The sequence below is a fragment of the Symphalangus syndactylus genome, chromosome 18, assembly GCF_028878055.3.
Source record: "Symphalangus syndactylus isolate Jambi chromosome 18, NHGRI_mSymSyn1-v2.1_pri, whole genome shotgun sequence".
NCBI classification, from domain to species: Eukaryota; Metazoa; Chordata; class Mammalia; order Primates; family Hylobatidae; genus Symphalangus; species Symphalangus syndactylus.
This window is the reverse complement of record NC_072440.2, coordinates 13,456,738-13,484,656: the sequence shown is the minus strand read 5'-3', so window position 1 is coordinate 13,484,656 and position 27,919 is coordinate 13,456,738. Positions and strand designations below refer to the sequence as shown.

Below are 27,919 nucleotides of genomic sequence, written 5' to 3'. Positions count from 1 at the left end.
CTCCTGCCTCAGTCTCTCCGAGTAGCTGGGACTACAGGCGCCCGCCACCACACCCGGCTAATTATTTTTTTTGTATTTTTAGTAGAGACGGGGTTTCACCGTGGTCTCGATCTCCTGACCTCGTGATCCGCCCGCCTCGGCCTCCCAAAGTGCTGGGATTACAAGCGTGAGCCACCGCGCCCGGCCTAAGAGTTTTATCTTTACAGCTCTCACAGAAAACAAATAATACTTCAATGCAATATTTCAAAAATCAAAACTAATGCAAAAAGCCATGATGAACAAAATATCAACATTTTAAATAAAGGCCAGATCTGCCCCTGTACTTGGTCTACGCCCTTGATTCGTGCACCCTGGGGCGGGGGCAGATTAAACTAGGGGAGCCCATTGGACTGAGGCTGGTGTGTGGCTGATGGCAGAGTTCGGGCCGGGCCGGACCGGGCCAGTCCAGAGGGAGAAGCTGCTACTGCAGGAGACAGAACGATTTTTCCGCTGCAAATCCTTGAGAAGGGAGGATGGGAGGCGGCGGGACAACCCAGTGAAGCCGGCCCCGAACGCCAAGTGAGTGTGTGCCATGCGCACGCGGGTAGCTGCCGACCGCAACGACATAAACTTGAAAGTGACCGCTGTCCCGGGGCTCCCTGCTCCCAAGGGACCCTGACAGCAGTCGCCTCCCCGGAAGGGTCCCCAGCAGGAAGAAGCCCCTGGCGAGGGGAGGGGATTGGACCGCGGTGAGCGCATCCCCAGGCCGGCGCCCCCGCCCTCTTGCCCCAGGCTCCAGTCCTTTGGGGGCAGGTGAGTGCACGGGGGGCTTACACCAACGCGCCCCTCCTGCCTGGCCCGGATTCCCGCAGCCCAGTGGCAGGGGAGCCCGCGGACCCGTCGCGTTGCAGAGTAGTCCGGTCGAGCCTCCCGGGCGGGCCCGGATCCTGGACCAGGGCCCGTCTGTCCGAAACCCACCAGTGAGCTAGCGGGAGAGCGCGGCCGCCCCGCCCCGCCCCTTTCCGCGCCCGCCCCGCCCCCTCCCCGGAAGGCCCGGGTGCTCAGAGCTCCCCGTGGACTCAGACCCGGCGCAATATGGCCGCACCCTCGCCTCTGCGCGACTGCCAGGTACACGGAGGCTGCCCCCGACCAGGTCCCCCTCGGGCCCCGGGTCCTGGGGTTGGCCCGGTGCTGGCGGAATGACGGGAGACATGGCCCGGGCGCGAGGTGTGGGGTGAGCCCTGGGCACACGGGCGCGTCCGCGGCAACGCCTGAAAGGGACCCGAGGCCCTTCTTGTGGAGTCCCCACCGAGGGAAATAAGGGGCGCCTGTCAGGGTACTCGGGAGACCCCAAGACCTCCTAAAAAACGTAGCTCACTGGGCATGGCTTGGGACACAGGGAAGCCCGCAAAGGTAAGGGGCTCCTTGGAACCGGCCCAGGACTGGGAGCCTGAGCCCATTTTGCAGATGAGGAAGGTGGAGGTCAGGGGCCAGGCGACTTGTGTGTGTTGAAATTTGAAGGGCTCCTGGAAAGAAGGCACTGCTATTCCCTTCTTGCCGTCTGTAGGCCTGGAAGGATGCGAGGCTTCCGCTCTCCACCACAAGCAACGAAGCCTGCAAGCTGTTTGACGCCACGCTGACCCAGGTATGCCTGCCGAGAGAGGCCGCGGCCCCTTCTGTGGAGGTCTAGGGGAAGGGTTTTTAAACTGCGCCATGACCTTAGCAATAGATGGCAGCACATCTGTGCACTTCGTACTGGAGGGTGTAGGAGGGTGGGGACATATCTCTGCCCCCCACAGCGTCCTGAAAGGGCCTCTGCACTCGCCCTCCTTCCCCAGGACTCTGAGTGGTGGGTGGACAGCGGTGGGTGCCGTGGGGATGTTTTTTTGAGGGTGCTGGCCTCCCCAGGCCTCCCGTTGTGGCCTGCTGAGGGTCTGATGCAGGGCTCGGCTACTTAGGACATGGGATCCTGTCCTGGGATGAATCTGTGAGTATACTGCCTTCACCTAGGCTGTGCCAAGACCTTCTGCCACATTACCAGTCATTTCTCTAGCAATGAAGGGTCCTATAGTTTTAGAACTAGGAGAAGTCTCAGAAGTAAGATCCAACTAGCTTCTTTGACAGGTGGGGAAACTGAGGCTCAGAGAGTTGAACCTACTTGACTTGAAGGTTGTCCATGAATTAGAGGCAGAACCAGGGTGAACCTGGGCCTAACTACACTGATAGAAAACTAAAGCTGACCTTGGCATAGGCGGTGAGGCCCCTGCATACTGACTTCATCCACATAACATGAGGACTCAGGGAGCTCTTAGAAGCCTACGGACTGAACAAGAGAGGACTGATGGAATGCTGTGAGCTGCGCCATGGGTGCCCCTCCTGTTCCCAGCCTGCCCTGCCAAGGGACTCTGCTGTGGGCATCTGAGTTGTTTGTTTGTGTTTGACCTGGCTCACTTGCTCTTCCTGTATCTCGCTGGCCTCTGTAGAGTACTCGATTTGTTTTTTGTTTGAGACGGAGTCTTGCCCTGTCACCCAGGCTGGAGTACAATGGCGCAGTCTTGACTCACTGCAAACTCCGCCTCTTGGGTTCAAGCAATTGTCCTGCCTCAGCCTCCCAAGTAGCTGGGATTACAGGCACGCACCATCACACCCGGCTAATTTTTTGTATCTTTAGTAGAGATGGGGTTTCACCATGTTGGTCAGGCTGGTCACAAACTCCTGACCTTGTGATTCCCCTGCCTTGGCCTCCCAAAGTGCTGGGATTACAGGCGTGAGCCACTGTGCCCGGCCCCTAGTACTCAATTTGTTACACACCACATCCCCAATCAGTGGCAGCTCATCCTCCCAGCCTGGGTATATTTTGTCCTGTGTATTGGTGTCTCTCTGCTGTCCTGTGTTAGAACTTGGATTCTTTAAATCTCTGTGCCAACCCTCCTGTATCTTGTCAAAATGCTTGTGTAGCCTATAGTATCAGCTACTTGGGAGGCTGAGGCAGGAGGATTGCTTGAGCCTGGGTGGTTGAGGCTGAAGTGAGCTGTGATTGTGCCACTATACTCCAGCCTGGGCAACAGAGCGAACCCGGTCTTTAAAAAAAAAATACATGTACTAATTCTGTGTAGATGTAGGTTAGACAACTGAAAGGGCATATTTTAAAATCCAATGTGTGATTATAGGTCTAGGACTTTTTTTTAAAAGAGGCATTTGAGTAAAGGACCAGGTACAAATACACCAAATTGTTAAAAATGATGGGCTGGGCGCGGTGACTCACGCCTGTAATCCCAGCACTTTGGGAGGCTGAGGCAGGTGGATCATCTGAGGTCAGGAGTTCGAGACCAGTCTGGCCAACATGGTGAAACCCCGTCTCTACTGAAAATACAAAAAAATTAGCCAGACATGGTGGTGTGCGCCTATAATCCCAGCTACTTGGGAAGCTGAGGCAGGGGAATTCTTGAGCCAGGGAGGTGGAGGTTGCAGTGAGCTGAGATAGTGCCACTGCCTTCCAGCCTGGGTGACAGGACGAGACTCCATCTCAAAAAAAAAAAAAATATTAGCCAGGCACAGTGGTGCGCACCTGTAATCCCAGCTACTAAGGAGGCCGAGGCAGGAGAATTGCTTGAACCCTGGAGGCAGAGGTTGCAGTGAGCCAAGATCGTGCCATTGCACTCCAGCCTCGGTGACAGGGCGAGATTCTGTCTCAATTAAAAAAAAAATGATAAAATGAGATTTGGGTAAGTTTTATCTTTCAGCTTTTGTGTGTTTCTAACTCTCTAAAATAAATGTTTTCTGTGACTATTTTTAAAACGAATGAATAAGAAGCAGGAATATTCCTATCATGACCAACTTCAAGGCTCCTCTTAGGGCGGAAGAAGCTGATGTGTAGCAGGTCACCTGCCAGGAAGAACCTGCCTTTTTTTTTTTCTTTCTTTCTTTCTTTTCTTTTCTTTTCTTTTTTTTTTTTTTGAGACAGAATCTCACTCTGTCGCCCAGGCTGGAGTGCAGTGGCGCCATCTCGGCTCACTGCAACCTCCACCTCCTGGGTTCATGCCATTCTCCTGCCTCAGCCTCCCGAGTAGCTGGGATTACAGGCGCCCACCGCCACACCCGGCTAATTTTTTTTTGTATTTTTAGTAGAGACGGGGTTTCACCATGTTAGCCAGGATGGTCTCCATCTCCTGACCTCATGATCTGCCCGCCTCAGCCTCCCAAAGTGCTGGGATTACAGGCATGAGCCACCGTGCCTGGCCTTTCTTTTTCTTTTCTCTGTCACCCAGGCTGGGGTGCAGTGACACGATCTCGGCTCTCTGCAACCTCCACCTCCCAGGTTCAGGCGATTCTCCTGCCTCAGCCGCCCAAGTCTCAGCCACCCAAGTTGCTAGGACTACAGACACGTGCCACCACGCCTGACTAATTTTTGTATTATTTGTAGAGACAGAGTTTCGCCATGTTGGCCAGGCTGGTCTCAAACTCCTGCCCTCAAGTGATCCACCCGCCTCAGTCTTCCAAAGTGCTGGGATTACAGGTGTGAACCATTGCGCCCGGCCAGAACCTGCCTTTTGATGTTTCTTTTTTGGAAATGCAGCATCCCTAGCCCTAGAAAGTGTGCCTCAGATGATGAGTATTTCATTTCTTCATATGAAGAAAGTTATCAGCCAGGTTATGCCTTCTTTGGGTTAGAGTCCAGAAAATACTCCGTATTCTACAAAGAAAAACAAATCTGGATTTATTTTTATTTTTTGTTTTTTGAGACGGAGTCTCTCTCTGCCATCCAGGCTGGAGTGCAGTGGCGCAATCTTGGCTCATTGCAACCTCAGCCCCCGGATTCAAGTGATTCTCATGCCTCTGCCTACCAAGTGGCTGGGACTATAGGCATGCACCACCATGCCCCACTAATTTTTGTATTTTTAGTAGAGATGGGGTTTTACCATGTTGGTCAGGCTGGTCTCGAACTCCTGACCTCAGATGTTCTGCCCGCCTCGGCCTCCCAAAGTGTAAACCTGGATTTAGAGCCACCTTTGTTAGAATGATCCAAGGGCTCCTTGAGGACTTGTTTTGCTTTTCCCATTTCAGTATGTAAAATGGACCAATGACAAGAGTCTTGGTGGCATCGAGGGCTGCCTGTCAAAGCTCAAAGCAGCAGATCCGACCTTCGGTGAGTAATGCCTTCCCTGGGTGGAGGAGCCCCGCTTCACACATCCAGCCTCTCTCTCTTTCCTTTACCACAGGGACACAGTTGGGATGGGGAAGGCAGGTTGGGTGGCAGCAACCAGGGTGGCATTTGCACAGAGGGAGAGAAGATAACAGCTGCCTTTGTGTTTGGAAAAACAGTCACTCCCATAAAGATGCCAGGTTCTAATAGAAGGCATTTTTCTCATCTTTTCTCTAATTACCATCAATTTGGGAATGAAGATGCTGATCTCATTTCTCAGATGAGGAAACTGAGGGTTGGCAAGAGTAAGACTGTACTTAAAGCCACCCAGCTGGTGGTTGACACCTGGGATTAGATAAAGCTTCCTGAATCCAAGGCCCAGACCCCTGAAACATGAGAGGTGGCTGCTGCAGCCTCCATCAGGGGACCAGTGAGGCCTCATCCAGAGTGGCCAGGGTGAGGTGGTGACCAATGGGTGACAGAGGCCAGCATCCAGGCAAGCCATGTGTACAGCGGGCACGGGGAAGCCAGCACAGTGCATTGCAGGTGGGTGGTCCCAGGGTGCGGCAAGGTTCTGGGCCTGGGAGAAGGTCTGATGAGGGGACAGGGCTCTTGTCGGGGCGGCAGGGACCCCCTTCTCACCCTGCTGCAGCCTAGTCAGACTTAAGGCAGGGGACTTGTACTTCCCTGGAGAACACAAACAAGGAAATAACTGGGGGAGAACGGGGGAGCCAGACCCAGTCATGGGGAGCCAGGAGCCAGGGGTGGGCTCGGACTCTGAGCAGACCTTGAGCCCTGATCGGGGGCTTCGACCACCTGAATCATCAGCTGGGCTGGGCTGGGCTCGACCATCGGAATCACCAGCTGTTTTCCAGGGGCCACATGGGTGGTCCTAGCACTATGGTTGGGTCCTGGGTCCCAGGCCTGAGCCAGTGACCAAGTTCCAAATGCCAGTGGACACCCTGGCTCTCCCAGAGTGGGGCCTGGGGGCCTGCACTCCTGCCAGCAAGGCTGCTGCGAGGGCTACAAGGCACACACCCCCACCCTAACTTTTAGCGTGTGTTAGCAGCACAGGTGGGATCATGACTTCTGTGCTCCGGGGCCTCCTTGGTCCAGCCCCTCGTGAGCAGCATCCACTGATGCCTCCCGGGAGCCGTGTGCTGGCTGTGGTGATGGTGTCAGCTGATGAGCCTGCAGGCAGCCGCTAAGTGGCTCATCCATTGAAGGGGGAAGGTGCTTTAGACACCGGCACTCAGCAGAACGCCCTCACTAGAAAAATGTTCGAGAGTGCCTTTAGGCTTGCCGTTCCCTCCATGCTTGACAAGCGCCGAGGCTCAGTTCTAGACAGTAGGCAAGGCCGCAGTGCCCAGCCTACTGCTGCCTGGCTGGCCCCTCCCGGGACGTGGGGTGTCTCTGTGACGTGTGGAGTCTGGGCTGGGATGGGCTGAGCTGGACCATCTGAACCACCAGCCGTTCTCTAACCTCCCACCAGCGATGGGCCACGCCATCTCTACTGGCCTTGTGCTGATTGGCACTGGAAGCTCCGTGAAGCTGGACAAAGAGCTGGACCTAGCGGTGAAGACAATGGTGGAGGTTTCAAGAACCCAGCCCCTGACAAGGCGGGAGCAGCTGCACGTGTCTGCAGTGGAGACATTTGCCAAGGGGTAAGGGGCCTCCCTGGGCTGGGAGCTGGCACCCTGAGGCTGAGCTGGGGGAGTGGCTGGGTATCCCTTTCCGGATGCCCTTGGGAGGGGGGCGGGGTGGGAGAATGCCTCTCTCCCTGCCTCCTGAGATGCTCTGACAGAAAATCGCATCCTGTCTGCTTCCCTATCCTTGGTGGAGGGCTGAGTGAGGAAGCACTTGGTGAAGATTCCCAACTTAGTGTCCAAAGTAACTTACTTTGTTTCATTAAGTAAATTGTATATTATTTTCCTTACAAAAATAATAGGGTCACACTACAGAAATTGCTAGGTTAGGGAAGGGAGAAGAAAACATGCTTCTTCTAGTGAGAAATAAACAATCAAATCTTCACCCATAAGTTCCTTGCACTCGCACTGACGTTCACATCATCCCCCCACTGTTCCCACGCTGGTTCCCTCATTCTCCGGGACAGCCCCCATGTCTGCTCAGGCAGGCGAGATGCCCTGCAGAGTTAGGTGACCTTAGCCGATTGTGCAGGGGCTCAGGGATTCCGAACCCTGAGACTGGGGAGGTGCAGCCTGGTCTTCCTGGTAAGTCAGCCCAGGTGTGGGTTCCACCTCAGAGACTTCCTGTGGCTGTCTCACGGTCTCCACTGGGATTATTTTTGGCAATTTGTTAAACCAGTTTTTTTTTTTAATTGAATTAAAGAGTAAAAGTTCCCACTGGGTTTTCAGCATCTTTTCTGATTCATAACCTAACATGGAAACTGATTTTTTTAAATTTATTTATTTAGACAGAGTTTTGCTCTTGTCGCTCAGGCTGGAGTGCAGTGGCGCGATCTCGGCTCACCGCCTCCGCCTCCCGGGTTCAAGCGATTCTCCTGCCTCAGCCTCCCAGGTAGCTGGGATTACAGGCACATATCACCACACCCTGCTCATTTTTGTGTTTTTAGTAGAGATGGGGTTTCACCATCTTGGCAAGGCTGGTCTTGAACTCCTGACCTCGTGATCCACCTGCCTTGACCTCCCAAAGTGCTGGGATTACAAGCATAAGCCACCGCGCCTGGTCAGAAACTGATTTTTAAAAAAACACATCCATGTAGACCATGACGCTGGTGAGAAACAATGCCTGTTACACTCCCTGTGTGGGTGGACTATGTGTTCAGCGTTGGTGAGAAATCTTTCTCGGTTTCTAGGAACTTTCCGAAAGCCTGTGAACTATGGGAGCAGATTCTCCAGGACCACCCGACAGACATGTTGGCCCTGAAATTTTCCCATGATGCTTATTTTTACCTGGGCTATCAGGAACAGATGCGAGATTCTGTTGCTCGAATTTACCCCTTCTGGACACCTGACATCCCCCTAAGCAGGTATGTGCCAGCTGGAAATCGCATTATTTCTGTTTCTTAATCTCTCTCTTCTGCCCTAAAAATATGGTGACTCTCTTGGCCCTGTCCTAAAAATAATGGGACCACTGTTGCTATTCTCCTAGTTCCTTAAAGTTCAAAGGCCTCATTTTCTTCACTTGATTTTCATCCCACCTGTGAATGAGGTAGTACCATTATGTATAGTCAGCATGGGATTGTTTTTGCTGCAGTAACAAACATCCCCTGGTGGTTCTTCCCCAAAGCTTATTACAGCAAAGGTTTATTTTTCACTCATACTACGTGGCTACCTTAGGAGGGCCGAGGGCTCTGCCACCATGTCCTTGTCTCCATCTGGGATCCCAGCTGATGAAGCAACTGCCCTCTGGACACACCTGTCACTAAGAAGGAAAAGCAAGCTTTCCTGGAGGGGCTTACAATGGCAATTAAATGATTAGAATGAAAGGATACCCTGCCACTCCCAAGTCATTGGCCAGAACTGATCACATGACCTCACCCACCCACAGGAGACCAGGAAGTACAGTTCTACCATGTGCTTGGGAAGAGAAGAAGGCCTAGAATGTGCATGAACAGCCCCAGTGACCACTACACAGGATTGACTTCACTGCAGCATCATTACAGAATAGTTGTGAGGTTCAGACAGGTTAATAAGCTGTATTATTTAGTCAGCACTCTCCAGAGAAGCCCAGAGAGCTCTGAGACAGAGAGAGAGAGATGGAGATTTATTTTAAGGAATTGGCTCATGTGAGTGTGAGGGCTGGCAAGTTCAAAATCTGTAGGGCAGGGCAGCAAGCTGGAAATTGCTGCAGGAGTCAGCCTTAGTCTTGCATCTGGAGGCAGTCTGCAGGCAGAATTTCGTCTTCTGGGGCCTCTGTCTTTCTCTTAAGGCCTTTAACTGATTGGATGAGGCCCACCCACATGGAGGGTAATCTGCTTTACTCAAATTGCATCTAGAAATACCTTCACAAGACTGGGCACAGTGGCTTATGCCTGTAATCCCAGCTCTTTGGGAACCTGAGGCAGTAGGATTGCTTGAGCCCAGGAGTTCGAGATAAGCTTGGTCAACATGGCAAGACCCTGTCTCTACAAAAAGAAAAAATAAATTAAAAAAGTTAGCCAGGCATGGTGGCATGTGCCTGTAGTTCCAGCTACTCAGAAGGCTGTGGCAGGAGGTTCCCTTGAGCCCAGGAGTTTGAGGCTGCAGTAAGCTGGTGATCATGCCACTGCACTCAGCCTGGGCAGCAGCAGAGTAAGACTCTGTATCTAAAAGAATATATATAAAATATGTATATATATACATATATGTGTGTGTGTGTGTGTGTGTATGTATATATATATATATATATATATATAATACTTACACAGCAACATCTAGAGTGGTGTTTCACCAAACAACTGGGCACCATGGGCCAGCCAAATTGACACATAAAAAATTAACTGTCACAAGAACCTAATAGTACCTGACACACAGCAAGCATACAATAAATAGCTTAAGTGTTGAGGATTAAATGACCCCAGTAAACAATACATATATATATACACACACACACACACACACACACACACATACATTTTAAAGAAAACTCTGAAAGCCAGTGCTTAAGAAAGCTAGAATCAGTCTCCTTGCATAGTAGTGAAGCTAACATCTTAGTCTCAAACAGAAGCCCCCATTGCCCTATTTTGTTTTCACTTAACCCCAAGAAACCACAGGAAAGAAACCTGTTTCATGTGTGACCACCTTAGATACTCAGGTGCGCAGTTGCAGATGAGATTGGAAGTGTGGCCCGGGCGCGGTGGCTCACGCCTGTAATCCCAGCACAGGCCCTTGGGAGGCCGAGGTGGGTGGATCACCTGAGGTTAGGAGTTTGAGGTCAGTCTGGCCAACATGGTGAAACCCCGTGTCTACTAAAAATACCAAAATTAGCTGGGCGTGGTGGTATGTGCCTATAATCCCAGCAACTCAGGAGGCTGAGGAAGGAGAATTGCTTGAACTCAGGAGGCAGAGGTTACAGTGAGCGGAGATTGTGCCACTGCACTCCAGCCTGGGCAACAGAGCAAGACTGTCTCAAAAAAAAAAAAAAAAGAGAGAGAGAGAGATTGGAAGTGTGCAATTATTCAGCAGTATCTTCCAGCCCATCCTGGGCTGGGCCTGGGCTGAGGGTGATTTGGACAGACAGGTCCCAGCCTGTGGGAGCTCCAGGTCTGAGGAGGACCCAGCCATCCACTGAGTGCATTCCAGGCCAGGCAGGGGACTGTGTACAGCACTGCAGAAGTCAAGGAGGAGCTGTTGACAGCCCACAGGTCACGGAGGCTTCCCAGGGAGGTGCCCCTGGGTCATGCCTCTGGGTGGATGTCACCATGCAGACAGGAGGGAGAGGACCCTTGTTATTCTCAGTGGAGACCCGTGTTGATTCTTAGAAGGTGGGATGCTAATTGAGGAGCAGGGCCTCTCTCCATGCTGGGTTTGGGGTGATCGTGCGGATATAATGTTCACCTTACCCCTCACCAGTCGGAAGCACGGAATTGCCGACAAGCACAGAGCTTGGCATGGGGTTGGAGGTTGTGTCAGTCTCCTGCGGCTGCTGTAGTGAATGGCTGCAAACTGAGTGGTTTGGAGCAGCAGACAGGTACTCACAGCTTTGAGGGCCAAGAGTCCCATCTAAGGTGTCAGCAGGGCCAGTGCCCTCAAAGCCTCAGGGATGGGTCCTTCCTGCCTCTTCCAGTACCTGATGGTGCCCAGAGTTCCTTGAAGTCCCTTGGCTCGCAGCTGTGTCACTCTGCCTTGGTCTTTACATGCTGCCTTCCCTCTGCATCTGTGTGTTCACGTGGCCCTCTTGTAAGGACACCAGTCATTGCGTTAGGGCCCACCCTAATCCCGTTTGACCTGCTCTGAACTCGATTACCTCTGCAAAGACCCTATTTCCCAGAAAGGTCACATTCCCAGTGCTGGCAGTTAGGACCTCAGTGTATCTTTGGGGGGACACAGTTCAACCTGCTACCCATCCATCATTTTGTATTCTGAGATATTTTTTTCTGTTTTTAGCTATGTGAAAGGCATCTACTCTTTTGGCTTGATGGAAACCAACTTCTACGACCAGGCAGAAAAACTCGCCAAAGAGGTAAGTGGGTCCTTCCTAAGGTGCCTGACCCCTCAGGGAGTAGCTGTTGGGTGGACCGGGGCATATGAGGGGCACCGTTCATGTGTGACCCCGGTGAACCCCATCCCTGGTCTCACTTCCTCAGCTGCCGCCCGCCAGGGGCTGTCATTCACCTGTGGCCCCCCAAATTCCCCAGAGCCACGTTCCTTGGCTAACACTGGATCCACATCTACAGATGAGGTTGATGGGGTGCAGGGAGCCTGTGGTCAGCCTGCTCACTTAGGGTTGCACAGAGTGGCAGGTCTGGGCTCCCACCAGCTCTGCCTGGCTCCGGAGCCCACACCACCCTGCTGGGACACGACTTTGTAGGAGGAGAAGTGTAAATAAGCGTTGGCTCTTCCTTCCTGAACTTCGCATTTCTAAGCATCACTCACGGCACCAGAGGTTCAGGGAGCTGAGTGATGATTGCCAGTCATGATAATTGCTGGGTGCCCATGTGTACCTGGGCCCAGGGCTGGGTGGCAGGCTGCAGCTGTCAGGCATGGGGCGTGGGTGGTCTCACGCTCTGGGGGTCTCTCTCCTCCTCTTCTTGCAGGAGTGGAAACTGAGGCCCATGGAGGGGCTGCCATGCATAAGGGAGTGACAGCTGCTCCCGTGCCCGGCTCTGTGCAGCACTTTATGTGTGTCTGCTTGCATCCACACAGCTCTGCCCATGTGATGTTCAACTCCTTATTGCCCAGATGAGGGGCCCAAGGCTCAGAGTCCAAGGCTAGAGCCTGCTTAAGGCCACATGACTCAGAGATGGCAGAGCCGGATTCCACCCAGGCCACGTGGCAATGGCTGGCCTTTTGGCTGCCTACTCTAGGCCCCGCCTCCCAACATCCTGGCTGGGGTTCTTCCTCCAGCAGTTGCCCTAGTCAGCCTGCAGCACCCTCTCCGGGAGACAGCATTGGGGCCCAAGGGTCCCTGTGCTCTCTGAAGACTGCTCTGATTACAGAATCTGAGACTTGAGGCTTGAGTGATGTGTTCTTTGCTTTAACTCTGAGTCAGGGCTGGTGGCGGACCCGAGTGGCTTTCTGACAGTCTTGGTTCCATGGCCTGGGTGACCAGACACCACCATCCAGGGGTCAGCTGTAGGAAAGTCCCTTGGAGACCATGGCAGCTGGGCCCTCCTGTGGGTGGCATCCATCTGGGCAGCTGAGAGCTCCTGGGACAGTTGGAGAAGCTCTGGACAAGGGTAGCTGTGGCACACCAGATGTGGCAAGTCCCCCTACTGAGGGTGGCCAAAAATCCATGCAAGTCCATGCCTTGCAAGGAGCAAGAAGTGGTGGATAGGGTCCCCTCCCTGCTCCATTGCTCCCCTTTCGCCTCCTGTCCCTTGTCTTGCAGGCACCAACTCTTTGTCTTCAACACCAGCACCCCACAGACAACTACTAGGCAGGAAAAGCGGGCTGTGATGGGGCCAGGGGTGGTAACACATGGGCGCTGTGTCTGCAGCCATAGGCCGGTGAGGGTAGGAGGAGCCAGGGCAGGAGCAGGCAGGCAGCAGGCACAGGCACAGCCACAGAGCTTGGGGACCTGGAGCTCCATCCAAGTGGCTCGATGGGTGGAGGCTTAGGGAGGAGGTGGCAAGCCAGGGCGCCAGGAGCCAGGGCTGTAGAGGGGCAGGTGAGGACTGGATTCTGCTGGGCCTTGTAGCCTGGGAATGCAGTTGGACTCCTTCCCAGGGAACCATGGGAGGGCTCCAAGAGAGGGAGGAAGCCAGTCAGCCCATCAGAGCTGGTGACAGCCACCACCCTTCACTCCCACCATGCATGAAAGCAGCATGCTTAGCAGGGTCGCATCTCAGGGCCCCGCGCCCATCCTGCTTAGACTGTGCCCAAGTGTCCTGTACTCAGAGCCCCTGCCCCAGGGGTGCCCACCGTCCCCTACAGACACACTTTCTTTCCCTCTGTTCCCACATGGAGTGGGCTGGGCCGATGAAAGCTGAGTGGTGGGCAGAGAGGCAGGGCTTGCTGGGGCCGACCTCCTGCCAAAAGCCTCTCAGCAGGTGCTGGGCCAGGGCAGAAGTGCTTGGGGCTTCTGGACCCCTATGAAAGGCATGGGGAGACTGAGGCAGTGGGGCTGGCGGGAACTCATGATTTGGCATGGGAGACCTGGGCACAGGCCAGGCAATGGGACTTCTGTGAGCCTCAGTTTACTGCTCCATTTTCTAAGCTCTGCCTGGGGCTGAGTAGATGCTTAGCAAACATGAGCTGAACATATAAATAGAAGAAAGAAACAGCTAGGAGGGGAGGATCATTCCATGAGTGCTGCCTGCCTCGCTGGTCGCTGTCAAGCTCACAGGTCATGGGAGCGGCTGTTGTCATGAACTGTGATAACCTCAGAGCCAGCTGTTTCTGCACCCAGAAAGCTACGTGTCCTCACATATATGGTAGTGGGAAGAGGCAGCCACAGCCACTGGAGGACTTGACAGTCACATTAGTAGTAACCGCTTCTCTAAGAGGAAGGCAGCATCTGCGGCCTTCCAGGCAGCAACTGAGGCCCAGAGAGGGCAGGTATGTTTTGCAAGCGCCTCAGCTGTATGCAGAATGCCGTGGGCTTGGGTCTGAGCCCTGGCTTTGGAAAGATCCTGCTGCTGTCCAGCTGGGTGAACTCACATAGCCTCCCTAAGACTCAGCTTCCTCATCTGTGAACTGGGCAGTGAGACCGTGAGCTGGTGTGCCCGGGCAGGTGGGAAGTGGTGCTAATTGTCAGTGTTTTGAGTCAGAGCCCCGTCCCCCCACTTGCTCCACCCTGTTCAGCCCAGGCCCCTCTTGTCCCTTAGAGACCTGTCGTCGCCTGCGCCGGCAGCCTGACTGATCTGCTTTATCTGGATTCCTCTTCCCCGCACCCTGCGTAGGCCTTATCTATTAATCCGACAGATGCATGGTCGGTGCACACCATCGCTCACATCCACGAGATGAAAGCAGAGATCAAGGATGGGTTGGAATTCATGCAGCACTCAGAGACCCTCTGGAAGGTACGATGCTTGTCAATGGGTCACCTCCCTGGGAAACACGGTGTGTCCCCTTGAGTCAGGCCAAGGCTTTATGGACAAGCGTTACAGGGCATGGCTTAATTCTCGGGGTTCCCTCTCCTCCTCCTCCTGAACCTGCCTCAGGTGTTTGGCTGCTGAGTAGAGCGCAGTCAAGATTCCAGTCCCCACCCCAGGCCTATACCTTGCCCTAGGGACTCCACTGAGGGTCCAGCCCAGACTTCTCTGTCCTCACAGTGCCTGGTCAAGAGGAACGAGCAGCCTCTTAAAAGCGCATGAGCTACACCATGACAGGGACCCTCTGTGGGATGTGGAAACCCAGAGGAGGCATTAAACTCTACTGGGCTTGGGGGGACAGTGGCCAGGGAAGGCATCCTGGAGGAGGCAACCTCTGAGTTGGCTACTGAAGGATGAGCAGGTGTGTGCCACACAGAGGGGGAAGATGGAGGACATCCCAGCCCGTCACCAGCTTGAGCAAGGCCTCCACAGCCTACAGTGGCCTGTGAGGGAGAGGAGAGCTGCATACTGTGGTGTCCTAGAACCCAGGTACAAGGTGGACATGGGCTGTGCAGGAGGCCTTGTCAGTCCCTCTTTCCAGGGGAGGCAAGGTGGTGTCCAGGCAGAGGCGGAAATGCCTGCAGAGGCCTCACAGAAGGAAAGGCTAGCACCATGGTGGAGGTGGGCCCTCTGGACAGACGGGGCTGCATCAGGTGAGCCTATTGGGCTCAAGGGAGATGGGGCCTCCCCTGGGACAGGGACACAGGGTCGCTCACTCAGCGTTTACTGAATACCTGCTTTGTGTTTGGGGTCAGCAAGAGATCAGGGAAGGGTGTGCACTTGGCTCCCAAGCAGGGGCCATGCAGTCTGAGCCACGCTGCGGAGGATCCTCGGGCCTCCAGATTCGGCTCTGTCAAGGGGGCAGCTGTCAGGTTCCCTTCTCAGGGACAGTGAGGTTTGTTTGAGGTTTCTGAGTGCTGGGCACTGTCGCTTGTTGAAGATCGTGAGTCCCGTCTCCCGAGCTTGGAAATACCCTGGCAGGGGCCACAGCTCTGAGCCCAGCACAGGCCCTACTTTAACACTGCTTCATACTGAGGGCAGCCTAAGGTAGTCACCCACATACCACCCACTCCCCTGGCTCTCGGGGCTTTGCCAGCACCTGTTGGAGTGTGGCCCTGGGCCTGTTGATCTCTGCAGGTTTTTGTTTTTGTTTTTGTTTTTGAGACAAGTTCTCTCTCTCTGTCGCCCAAGCTGGAGTGCAGTGGCACAATCAGGGCTCACTGCAGCCTCGACCACCTGGGCTCAAGCGATCCTTCCACCTCGGCCTCCCAAATAGCTGGGACTACTGGCGTGTGCCACCACACCTGGCTAATTAAAAAAAATTTTTTTTAGACAGGGTCTCTTCCCTATGTTGCCCAGGTGGGTCTTGGACTCTTGGGCTCAATTGATCCTTCTGCCTCAGCCTCCCAAAGTGCTGGGATTACAGGCATGAGCCAGCGTGCCCGGCTGATCCTTGCAGTTTTATCCAAGTGCCCTGAGCTGTTTGGGCACCCATGGGCCTCGCAGCTCCCTGTGGAGTGGCTCTGTTAATCCTTTTCTCAACTTCACATGTGAGGAAGGCAAAGCTGGAGTTGCTGAAGTAACTTCCTGTGCACCGGTCCTGGGGCTGCTGCTTCCCAGCTCAGGCGAGTAGGTTGGGAACCTCCCCTAGCCTCAGTTTCCTCCTTGGTAAATGCAGCGTAATTTCTTCACCGCCCTTCGAAGTGGAAGAAGATTATGTGGCCTGGAGGCACCTAGTGCAGAATATTGTTTCCTGCCCTCAAAGATGATGGTTTCTGTCGCTGGGCGCGGTGGCTCATGCCTGTAATCCCAGCACTTTGGGAGGCTGAGGCGGGCGGATCACCTGAGGTCAGAAGTTCGAGACCACCCTGGCCAACATGGTGAAACCCTGTCTCTACCAAAGATACAAAAATTAGCCGGGTGTGGTGGTGCACACTTGTAATCCCAGCTACTCAGGAGACTGAGGCAGGAGAATCCCTTGAACCCGGGAGACAGAGGTTGCAGTGAGCCAAGATCGTGTCACTACACTCCAGCCTGGGCAACAGAGCCAGACTTAGTCTCAAAAAAAAAAAGATGATGGTTTCTGCATTAGCACAAAACAACATTTGTCTTTCTCCCATATGCTTCAGACTTTTCATAAATTCTTGTTTTTTTTTTTTCTCCAGGACTCTGATATGTTGGCTTGTCATAACTATTGGCACTGGGCTTTATATCTGATTGAGAAGGTAAGGTGACCATCTGTTTGCACTGTCTTATCCTGTAAGGATGTCTAGAGGGAGAAAGAGTTTTCTAGCTTTTGCTATGTATTCACATCCATTGGAGCCCTGATGCAATGGAGCATTAACATTTCCAAAGAGCATTCCAGGCTTCAACCTTTTTAGGGATTTTTTTCACTGTGGAGGCCGGGAAATCGCATCTGTGGTATATAACTTGTAGAGACCATTCAGAGCGAGTGCCTGTGGCTGGAGTGGAGAGCCAAGCCCCAACCCCACAGGGTGTACCTACCTGGGCCATGAGATCTTCCAACAGGAGCCAGACTATGGGGCAGCTGCTCAGGACACCCTTGACCCCAGTGATTCTGCCACAGGGTTCCATGTACAAGACCGTCACTTGCAGTGCTCTTTATCGTGCACAAAAGCTAGAAGCTCCCTGAATGTCCAAAAAGTGAGAAATGCTGAGAACATGAGGGCCCTGTCATGACATGAGAATGTGATGATACAGTGTCTGGAAGACAGCACAGAACCCAGCTGAATGTACAGGAGAGGAAACATATGCAGAAAAGAAAAAGGCAGCTGGGCACAGTGGCTCATGCCTGTAATCCCAGCATTTTGAGAGGCCAAGGCAGGCAAATCACTTGAGGTCAAGAGTTTGAGACCAGCCTGGGCAACATGGTAAAACCCCATCTCTACTAAAAATATAAAAATTAGCTGGGCATGGTGGCGCCTCCCTGTAGTCCTGAGGCTGAGGCATGAGAATCGCTTGAACCTGGGACGTGGAGGTTACAGTGAGCTGAGATTGTGCCACTGCACTCCAGCCTGGGTGACAGAGTGAGACCCCATCTCAAAAAAAAAAAAAAAAGAAAAAGGCTAGAAAGAAATACATGAAGAAGCTTGTAGCAGTTAGTATGAGCAATACCTATATTAACTTTTCCACTAGGGGAGAGAATGCTTCCACAGCAGCTGTTTCTTCAGTGGTGGTGGCACAGGTGCTGCTGTCCTTTCTGCACTGGGGAACCAAAGGCCCAGTTGGAAGTGGGTTCAACTTCTCCCATCCCTAATGCTACCAAGACACCGCCCGTCCCCCTCTGAGAGGAGACGGAGGCTGGAGGCCATGTGCTCAGGGGGCTCTGGCCTGGCCGTTTTCAGTTCACGTCCCAGCATTACACTTTGCTTTCTCCAGAGTTTAATAAGGAGAACTTTATTCTTCCAGGGCGAATATGAGGCCGCACTGACCATCTACGATACCCACGTAAGTTGCATTCGCACTGTGTTTGGTTTGTTGCAGCATTTTGCCTTTGAGTCTCAAAGAGACCAGATCTTTGAGTTCATCAGGATTGTCTCAGCCAGAAAAACAGCTGGAGCAAGAACGCATTTCTTGTGTAAGGCCTCATGGGGTTAGTTTTGCCAAGAGCAATGTTGTAACCCTGCCTGTGATGGGGACAGTGGTTGGTCCTGCTCACCCCGAGGGTGCTGATAGATTTACACATCTAAGGGCCTCGCCTCTGCAGTTGTGGACTCTCCTCCAGCCCTTTCAGATCACTTTTCTTTGGTAACTGGTCTACCCATAGGAATTTTTTTTTTTTGAGACAGAGTTTCGCTCTTGTTGCCCAGGCTGGAGTGCAATGGTGCAATTGGCTGGAATTTTTTTTCTTTGCTGTGATAAAATAGAAATAACATAAAATTATGTGTACAAGGCCGAGTGTGGTGGCTCATGCCTGTAATCCCAGTACTTTGGGAGTCCGAGGCGGGTGGATCACTTGAGGTCAGGAGTTCAAGACCAGCCTGGCCAACAAGGCGAAACCCTGTCTCTACTAAAAATACAAAAAAATTAGCCAGGTGTGGTGGTGGGTACCTGTAATCCCAGCTACTCAGGAGGCTGAGGCACGAGAATCGCTTGAACCCAGGAGGCAGAGGTTACAGTGAGCCGAGATCACGCTACTGCACTCCAGCCTGGGTGACAGAGCGAGACCCTGTCTCAAAAAAAAAAAAAAAGAAGAAGTGTGCAGCTCTGTGGCATTAAATGCATTCACATTGTGCAACCATCACCACCCTCCATTTTCAGAACATTCATCTTCCCAAACTGAAACCTTATACCCGTTAAACACTAACTCCTCATTCCTCCTCCCCAGGCCCAGGCATTCTTTTGAGAGGGGGAAAAAAAAAGCCTGAAGCCTGACCCACAGCTCCCAAGGACCCCAGGGATGGCTTCATTAGAAAAGCCTAGGACCACAGAAATGCTTGTGATCTGGGGATCTAAACATCAGAGAAAAACACACAGTAAATTTCCCTTGAAGTAATCCTTTCTACATGGTCAGGAAGTTGTAAGAAATGAAGGGTGGGCAGGGCACAGTGGCTCACACATGTAATCCCAGCACTTTGGGATGCTGAGGCGGGCAGATCACCTGAGGTCAGGAGTTCGAGACCAGCCTGGCCAACGTGATAAAATCCCATCTCTACTAAAAATACAAAAACTAGCTGGGCTTGGTGATGGGCACCTGTAATCCCAGCTACTTAGGAGGCTGAGGCAGGAGAATTGCTTGAACCCAGGAGGCAGAGGTTGCAGTGAGCCAAGATTGAGCCATTTGCACTCCAGCCTGGGCAACAGAGGGAGACTCAATCTCCAAAAAAAAAAAGAAAGAAAGAAAAGAAAGAAGGAAGGAAGGGAGGGAGGGAGGGTGGGTGACATACACCATGAGCTCGAGGTGGCCTGCTCAGCAAAGCTGAGTCTAGAAACGTGATCAGGCAGACAGCCCTCCCACCAATGTGGTCTGAGGCCCAGGGGTGGGAGGTGGCAGATGCTTTGGGCCTGGCCCGGGCCCTGGGTATGCAATGCAGTGGGCTTTCTTCAGGTCTGCCTGGCGACCCCTCTAGTGCTTGGAGCAGTCTACACCCCAGGCAAGGGTGACGGGCCTGTCAGTTGAGGTGATGGGGACAGTGGCAGAGGGCTTGCTCTATGCAGGCCCCACCCCACCTGGAGAGGCTGACCCTGGCTGTGCCTGCAGCCCCCTCATCTGGCCCACCTGCTGAGCCCGCCTTGGCCGCCCTGTCTTCCAGATCCTTCCCAGCCTGCAGGCCAGCGGTGCAATGCTGGACGTGGTGGACAGCTGCTCCATGCTCTACCGCCTGCAGATGGAAGGTAGCCATCCCTGCAGCCCTGCTGGCGTCTGCCTCTTCCTCCCACGTCATGAGGAGAGGGTGCTGTGGCCTAGGCCCAGGGCTGGGCAAGAGCTCGTGGGTGAGCCACACCAGACCCCTCTACAGTCCTGGCCACTGCCTTGGGTACTGCTCTGCAGCTGCCTCCCAGCTGGCCCAAAGCTGGAGGGGGTGCCCAGGCCGCACTGCTCTTTCTTCCAGTTCCCACAGCTCCTCGATGTGGACACCTCCAGCTCTGCACCCAGGGCGGCACCTGCTGTGCTGTTCCCATGGCCAGCCTGCCTGCCAAGCCTTCGGGGCACTGGTGGCACCTGGCCACCTGTCTCGATGCCACCTCCTTTCCTAAAACGTGAAAGAGTTTCTCAACTCCCTGGGATTGTAGACAGGTTTCTCAACCTTGTCATGCTCTGCAGGTAGCCTGGAGGGACCAGCCGCAGCTCTGAGGGCTGTTGAGGGCTCTAGCCAACCACTGGGGTGCCAGATGGTTCTCCCCTTGCCTCAGGCTCAGCAGAGGCATCCTGGAACCACAGAGGCCTGGGCTAGGCCCTGGGTCAGCAGTACAATGAGGGCTGCAGGCCTGGGCTGAGCAATTCAGGGACCTGAGGGAGGGCATGGCAGGCCGTTTCTGGAATTCAGAAGGCTTCCTAGTGGAGGTGAAATGTGAGCTACAGAAGCATGTGTGGGGCTTGCTGGGCAGAGACAAGGGAAAGAGTTACTCTCAGAGAAAGCAGACCATCCAAAGCTACCGGGACATAGAAGCCAGCAGCCTGCTGCGGGACAAGGGGCTGGAGGGTAGGCTTGATGTGGTCAGATGGGGCAACAGCAGGCTGAGGGGCGCAGGAGCCAGGGAGCCCACCTGTGGGAAGGGCAGGCTGAGGCTGGAGACCCAGAGAAAAGTGGGGAGCGTGGGGGATCCTTGGGGAGGTCGGGGGATCCATGAGGAAGCCAAGGGTTGTGTGAGAAGGCCAGGGGATCCAAGAGGCCTGGGGTTTGTCAAAGCAGCCAGAGGTTTTGTTTAATAACCTTTGACACTTTTTAAAATGTGCTTCCTACTTATGCGTCTATGGCCTCTATAATTAAACAGTCCTAACAGAGGCCTAAGCACAAGGCCAGACGCTGCCCATGGCCCTGCCCACTTCCCCGGCCTCTCACCTGGAACAGGGTCATCAAGGTCTCCAAGGGAAGCGCTGTGAGGGAGGCCCTTGCACAGGACACACCCCAGAGCCTCACTCCAGGCCCTGGGTCTCCTCCCCATGTCCTCAGGGGTGTCTGTGGGCCAGCGGTGGCAGGATGTCCTGCCTGTGACCCGGAAGCACAGCCGAGACCACATCCTGCTGTTCAATGACGCACACTTCCTGATGGCATCCCTGAGTGCACACGACCCCCAGACCACACAGGAGCTGCTGACCACCCTGCGGGACGCCAGCGAGTATGCAGAGGGACCTTCTCGGGGTGGGAGTCCTCACCCTGCTGAGAGGGTGAGGGGGTGCTAGGGCCATGCTGAGACCTGTTCAGTGCCTGCCCCGCCTGTGAGTACAGTAGGGGGAATGCCCATGGAGGCAGCTGCCAAGTGTGCACCCCTATAGATGTGCGTCCCCTGGTGCGGACCCCCAAGGTGTGTGTACCCACAGCTGTACAACTGGTTGCCCCAAGACACAGAGCTGCCTCCATCCCCAGGGTTGGTATGAGATCCTCAGGGTCACAGGGCTGCCTCCCATGGAGAGAACACAGTGAAGCCCTGAAACCAGAGGCACCTGCTGCTTACAGGCCCTGACATCCTGGACGAGGTGCTTCTGTGCTCTGAACCTCAGTTTCCCCACTAAATCAGGGGTGGTGCCTGGCAAGAGCTGGTGAGGGCTGACCTGGAGGACCTGGGCTGCCCTGCCCATTTCCTTCTGGGGGTGGTGATTACCTTGACTTGCAGTGCCAGGCCTTTGCCTGTATTGTCAGCAATCCTGACAGTTCCGTTAGATTGGTACTGTTATGCCTGCTTTACAGATGAGCAAACTGAGGCTGGAAGGTGGGGGACCAGGTAGCTGGAAATGGGCGAACTCCAACCCAGGTCTGAACTCAGTGCCCTGTCCTGTCCCCTCGATGGGCTGCCCCGCCTGTCATCTCACCTCATCAGTGTGGCATGTGTCAGGCACTGGGCCAGGGACACCTTGCTGAGGAAGAAATGACCCTGCCCTTCCCGGAAGTTCTGCGATGGGCAGGCAGCTGAGGGCACTGTCTTGGGTTCGCAGATCCCCAGGGGAGAACTGCCAGCACCTCCTGGCCCGAGATGTGGGGCTGCCCCTGTGCCAGGCCCTGGTGGAGGCTGAGGACGGGAACCCTGACCGCGTCCTGGAGCTGCTTCTGCCCATCCGCTACCGGATCGTCCAGCTCGGTGGGAGCAATGCCCAGGTGAGCCCGTGGCCGCCAGCTGAGGTGCCTGGGGCCTGGGCCAGGGAGTCTGGGCGCCCTGCAGCCCCTAAGTTTCTCCTGTGGTGTTGGTGCCAACAATGTGGATGTGAACGTGTCTCTGACGCTGCCACCCTGTAAGTTCATCATTGAGGGTGTGGCATCAACACCACTGTCTCCCTGGAGAGCAGGCAGCCCGCGGTGGGTGGGGGCTCGCCTCCCCCATCCTGAGGTACAGGAGCCTCACATGCCCACCTGACATTTCAGAGAGACGTCTTCAACCAGCTGCTGATTCACGCGGCCTTAAACTGCACCTCCAGCGTCCATAAGAATGTGGCCCGGTGAGCTCCTGGCCCCTGCCCAGTACTCCCGACTTTCACAGGCTCTCCCTGCAGACCTCCGGAGTGCCTGGAAGCCCCACCACCCTTGGCCCGAGATGCTCCTGCTTCTGAGGCTGTGAGGTCGGGAGGCTGTGGGGAATTTGGTTCTCCTTTGTTAGCAGGCTCAATCTGACCAAGTGGAGCCAGCCCCACCCCAGGCCCAACCTCCCACCCTCCTCAGCCCACTCCCTTTTAGCCATGCTAAGCTACCTGGGTACGTAAATAGGTCCTGCTCTTTCAGGCTCCTGGGCCTTTGCACGCTTGGAACACCCTTTCTCCTTTTGCACCTGGCCGACACCTAATGCTCAGTTAGACCTCAGCTCATTTCACCTGCCTGCCTGTGCTGGGTACCGAGAAGGAGCAGTGAGCAGGCACACCAGTCACTAGCTACCAGGAGCCCAAATGTAGTCGGGGGAACGACAGGGAGCAATCCGTCCCACAGACACGTAAACTCGCACTGAGGGAGCAGCAGCTGAGGGCAGACCCGAAAGCATAGTGGGTTTAGCCAGGCCAGGCATGGGGCTGGTAGGAGGGTGGTGGGGCTGGAGGGTGAGTGTTAGGAGGGTGGCGGGGCTGGAGGGTGAGTGTTAGGAGGGTGGCGTGGCTGGAGGGTGAGTGTGTCAGGAGAGTGGCGTGGCTGGACAGTGTTAGGAGGGTGGTGTGGCTGGAGGGTGTTAGGGTGGTGTGACTGGCAGTTGAGTGTTAGGGTGGCGTGGCTGGAGGGTGAGTGTGTCAGGAGGGTGGCGTGGCTGGAGGGTGACTGTGTTAGGGTGGCGTGGCTGGCGGTTGAGTGTTAGGTTGGCGTGGCTGGAGGGTGTGTTAGGAGGGTGGCGTGGCTGGAGGGTGTTAGGGTGGCATGACTGGCAGTTGAGTGTTAGGGTGGCGTGGCTGGAGGGTGAGTGTGTCAGGAGTGTGGTGTGGCTGGAGGGTGTGTTAGGAGGGCGGCGTGGCTGGAGGGTGAGAGGAAGGTGACGTGGCTGGAGGGTGAGTGTGTCAGGAGGGTGGCATGGCTGGAGGGTGTTAGGAGGGTGGCATGGCTGGAGGGTGAGTGTGTTAGGGCGGTGTGGCTGGAGGGTGAGGGTGTTAGGGCGGTGTGGCTGGAGGGTGTTAGGAGGGTGGTGTGGCTGGAGGGTGAGTGTTAGGAGGGTGGTGTGGCTGGAGGGTGTCAGGAGGGTGGCATGGCTGGAGGATGTTAGGAGGGTGGCGTGGCTGGAGGGTGAGTGTGTTAGGGCGGTGTGGCTGGAGGGTGTTAGGAGGGTGGCGTGGCTGGAGGGTGTTAGGGCGGCGTGGCTGGAGGGTGAGTGTTAGGAGGGTGGCGTGGCTGGAGGGTGTTAGGAGGGTGGCGTGGCTGGAGGGTGTCAGGAGGGTGGCATGGCTGGAGGGTGTTAGGGTGGCGTGGCTGGAGGGTGTTAGGAGGGTGGCGTGGCTGGAGGGTGAGTGTGTTAGGGCGGTGTGGCTGGAGGGTGTTAGGGTGGCGTGGCTGGAGGGTGAGTGTTAGGGTGGTGTGGCTGGAGGGTGTCAGGAGGGTGGCATGGCTGGAGGGTGTTAGGAGGGTGGCGTGGCTGGAGGGTGAGTGTTAGGGTGGCGTGGCTGGCGGTTGAGTGTTAGGAGGGTGGCATGGCTGGAGGGTGAGAGGAGGGTGGTGTGGCTGGCAGATGAGTGTCAGGAGAGTGGCATAGCTGGCAGATGAGAGTGCTGGGGGAACTCCAAGGAGCCCCCACCATTGCCAGCAGCCTTGGTGCTTCCATGGCCCAGCTTGCCTCCCTCCACTCAGGCTGCTGAGCTCTTGGCCAACAGCTGCGTAGCTCCTGTGTGCCTGAGCGGCAAGTTTGACACCTCTCCTTGCCCAGGTCCCTTGCGACCCTCAGACACAGGTGAAAGGAAGAATAGAGGAGTCATGGGGCGCCTGGTGGGGCAGGTGTGCTGTGAGAGCAGATGGCAGCCCGGGGCCACAGGAGGCCCTTGGCTGGTGACAAGCCCAGTGGTTTAGGCGCAGGTGCACCAGTGCAGCTCCCTCCAGGCAGGGTTACCCAAACTGAGCCGTAGAGGTTCTGTGGTACTCATGAAACAGGTCTGGCTGGCAGCACTGGAACCACCTAGAACTGTAAAATGTCTTGGACGCATGCTCCCCACTTTGCCCTTCCATGGCCATAGACAAAACCATGCATGTTTCTTTAGTGGTCAAGCCCCCTGGGGAGCTCAGGCTGTGGTGTGGGTGGGAGCTGGTGCCTCTGGCAGCAGCAGTGGGGAAAGTGGCTGTGTGGACAGGAGGGCTGAGGGTGGAGCTGGGGTGACATCTGTGGGGCAGTGCGGCGGTGCTGATGTGGCCTTCTGCGGGGCCCAGTGGGGGAGGGCAGGGGGAGAGCAGGCTGCACAGGGAGCCGACCGCAGTAGGAGGTGTGGGGGGTGCCTTCTCTCCAAGTCCTGTCCTGCTACCAGGCAGCATCCACGGGGCCATCAGCACAGCTCACCAGCCCCCAAGGTGGGAAAACTTCCACCCCCAGCCATGGTGCCCCCACAATGAGCGCCCGGCCCCAGCCCCTTCACACCACCCATGCCTTCCAGAACCACTGTTGCCAGGTGTTTGGGGGCTGTCTTAGTCAGTTTGGGTTGTTATTTTAAAAGTGCCACAGACAGGCTGCGCATGGTGGCTTGCACCTGTAATCCCAGCACTTTGGGAGGCCAAGGTGGGTGGATCACCTGAGGTCAGGAGTTCAAGACCAGCCTGGCTAATATGGTGAAACTCCACCTCTACTAAAAATACAAAAAATTAGCGGGGCGTGGTTGGGTACCTGTAATCCCAGCTAATCGGGAGCCTGAGGCAGGAGAATCGCTTGAACCTGGGAGCTGGAGGTTGCAGTGAGCCGAGATCGCGTCATTGCACTCCAGCCTGAGTGACTGAGGGAGATTCTATCTCAAAAAAAAAAAAAAAAAAAGTGCCACAGACTGGGCAGCTTGCACAGTAGGCATGCACTGTCTCACGGTTCTGGAGACTGGAATGTCCAGGAACAAGGCCTGGCTGGGTTCAGTTTCTGCTGAGGCCTCTCTTCCTGGCTTGTGGACAGCCGCTTTCTTGCTGTGTCCTCACATGACCTTTCCTTTGAGTGCTAGTTCTTTCACATCTCTTCTTTCTTTTTAAATTTTTTTAAATTTTTAGAGGCAAGATCTCACTTGGTTACCCGGGTTGGAATGCAGTGGTGTGATCACAGTTCACTGTAAACTCAAACTCCTGGGCTCAAGGAATCTTCCTGCCTCATCCTCCCATAGCGCAGGGATTACAGGGGTGAGCCACCACACCCATCTCTTCTTATAAGGCCACTAATCCCATTCACAAGGGCCCCACCCTCATGACTTAATCACCTCCAAGAGGCCCTGTTCCTAATACCGTCACCTTGGGCATTTGGGCTTCAATATATACATTTAGCCTGGACACAGACATTCAGTCCACAGCAGGGTCTTTACCTCAAACCGTACCTGGGCCTTCTCTCTTCAAACCTGAGTTTTCCCCACTGGCACCTGTTCTGCCCCATCTTGGGTGTGGCTTCCTGCACTGGAGGTCTGTGCCCTCCCATCCTCACCTCTCCCCAGACTGAGGCCAGGCCTCCTGCCCCTGGGCCTTGGCCCTTGCTGTTCCCTCAGTGCTGCAGTCCAGCCTGCCTGTGTTCTGCCTTAGGACCAAGGGACCACCAGGCCCCACATCCCTCTAGAAGGTTCTGTAACAGGACCTCTGTGTCTGTTTCTGCAGGAGCCTTCTGATGGAGCGTGATGCCTTGAAGCCCAAGTCGCCCCTGACCCAGCGGCTCATCCGCAAGGCAGCTACCGTCCACCTCATGCAGTGAGCCAGCCTGGCCGCCTCCACCCTGCAGAACCTCATTGGTGGCCTCGCTGCGTCCAGTCAGCTGCTCCACTGGGTTAGGGTCAGGAGATGGCCGGAGCCTGTTTGTTAGGGCTGTTAGAGGGTGATCTTCAGTTTTACAGGAAGTGGGTCACGGGTTAATTTTAAATGTGATTCCGAATCTCCATTCAGTCCTCGAGAAGGGCCAATGAGCATTTTTCAGCAGTCACAGCCAGTGTGAGTGCTGCTCTTTCCATCTGCCTTGCAAATTCTGTTTCCCAGGGGAATGTGTCTACTGCCTGGTGGTTCAAGGGTTGGAAGGTAGGGCAGAGGTGGGGGCTGATTCTGCTGGGACGGGTCTTCCAGAGGCAGCCTCCCCCTGCCGTCCGTCCCCATCCCCACCAGGCTGCCCTTGGGATGGACCTTTTCATTCTTTTCTTTATATTCTAGACAGGCTCTGTTGTCTCATTGTGTTGCTGTCCCATTTTTCAGGTGAGGGTACCAGGGGTAGGGGAGTGGCCTGCCCAGGGTCACACTAGGAGAGGCCCCCACCTACCTGCTGCCTTTGGACTCAGCCCCCTGCTGCTGCATCCACCACCCTCCTTACAGATCAGCGCGCACATGGGGTCCTCCTGCTGTCTCTGGGGCGAGACTTGGAGCCCCCTGGGGGGCTCTGTTGGTGCTGATTTGGACCCGTTTCTCTTTTTAAAATGCACATCATAACAGGGCTTCATGTCGAGCATGATTTTAATCATGAATGCACTTCTGAGGTGCAAGGATTGAGCTCAGAGCTGCTCTGTTGTGGCAAAACCCAAAGTGCTGTGATGTGTGGCTGTCACAAGCCTGGAGCGGGTCCTGTGAGTGCTGCCTCTGTCTCATGCTTCCCCACTGAGCGCCTCCTGAATGTGCCGCTGACTCAGCTGTGCTGCTTTCAGCCTTCCTGTGAGGGGCGGTCCCAGTGCACAGATGTTTTTCAAGTTCGTCAGTTTGTACTGAAATTAGGGATTCATCGGGGCAGGAAGCAGGCAGGCCTCTTAGAAGGGAGAGGAGGCCTCCAAATCTATTGAGTCCCCACAGTTTGCTCAAGCCCAGGCAAATTCCTGTGATTAAAATGAAGTAATCAGTTCTTCCAAGTCTTTGAGCATCTATGGTGCAGGCCTGGGGCTGGGTGCTGGGGAGATGGCTTCTCCTTGAACTTAAGGTAGGTGGGGCAGGCCAGGCGCAGTGGCTCACGCCTGTAATCCCACCACTTTGGGAGGCCGAGGTGAGTGGATCCCCTGATGTCAGGCGTTCGAGATCAGCCTGGCCAACATGGTGAAACCCTGTCTCTACTAAAAATACAAAAATTAGCTGAGCATGGTGGCGCACGTCTGTAATCCCAGCTACTCGGGAGGCTGAGGCAGGAGAATCGCTTGAACCTGGGAGGCAGCGATTGCAGTGAGCCAAGATCGTGCCATTGCACTGCAGTCTGGGCAACAGAGCAAGTCTCCCATCTCAAAGGAAAAAAAAAAGTAGGTGGGACATCTAGTCAAGAAAATGGGAAGCCGTGTGCGGTGGCTCACGCCTATAATCCCAGCACTTTGGGAGGCCAAG

The 27,919-nt window shown here is 54.9% G+C and overlaps 1 protein-coding gene across 22 annotated transcripts; it reads left to right on the top strand.

Annotated features, from left to right (window-relative positions):
• The first annotated feature begins 87 nt into the window (after positions 1-87).
• On the top strand, positions 88-27,459 carry TTC38 (tetratricopeptide repeat domain 38). 22 transcript variants are annotated; one of them, XM_063622560.1, is made up of 15 exons: positions 88-792; positions 1,547-1,624; positions 4,403-4,495; positions 5,044-5,125; positions 6,615-6,786; positions 7,959-8,132; positions 11,191-11,266; positions 14,148-14,267; positions 16,505-16,564; positions 17,769-17,807; positions 19,613-19,793; positions 20,975-21,140; positions 21,955-22,114; positions 22,379-22,452; positions 26,237-27,459. In XM_063622560.1, the coding sequence occupies exons 3-15, from the start codon at positions 4,418-4,420 to the stop codon at positions 26,328-26,330; spliced, it is 1,476 nt and encodes a 491-aa protein (XP_063478630.1). In that variant the 5' UTR covers positions 88-792; positions 1,547-1,624; positions 4,403-4,417; the 3' UTR covers positions 26,331-27,459. The 22 variants fall into 22 exon arrangements, with proteins under 22 accessions (XP_063478630.1, XP_055109940.1, XP_063478636.1 ...); XM_063622558.1 differs by lacking the exon at positions 88-792 and adding an exon at positions 860-1,107 and having other exon boundaries at positions 19,613-19,694; XM_063622554.1 differs by lacking the exon at positions 88-792 and adding an exon at positions 882-1,107.
• Positions 27,460-27,919: the final 460 nt, after the last annotated feature.

Coding starts and splice junctions, on each gene's coding strand:
- TTC38 (XM_063622554.1), top strand. CDS start 1,075: ATGGCCGCACCCTCGCCTCTGCGCGACTGCCAG. Junction 5,126..6,614: donor AGCAGCAGATCCGACCTTCG/GTGAGTAATGCC, acceptor ACCTCCCACCAG/CGATGGGCCACGCCATCTCT. Junction 22,115..22,378: donor TCGGTGGGAGCAATGCCCAG/GTGAGCCCGTGG, acceptor CTGACATTTCAG/AGAGACGTCTTCAACCAGCT.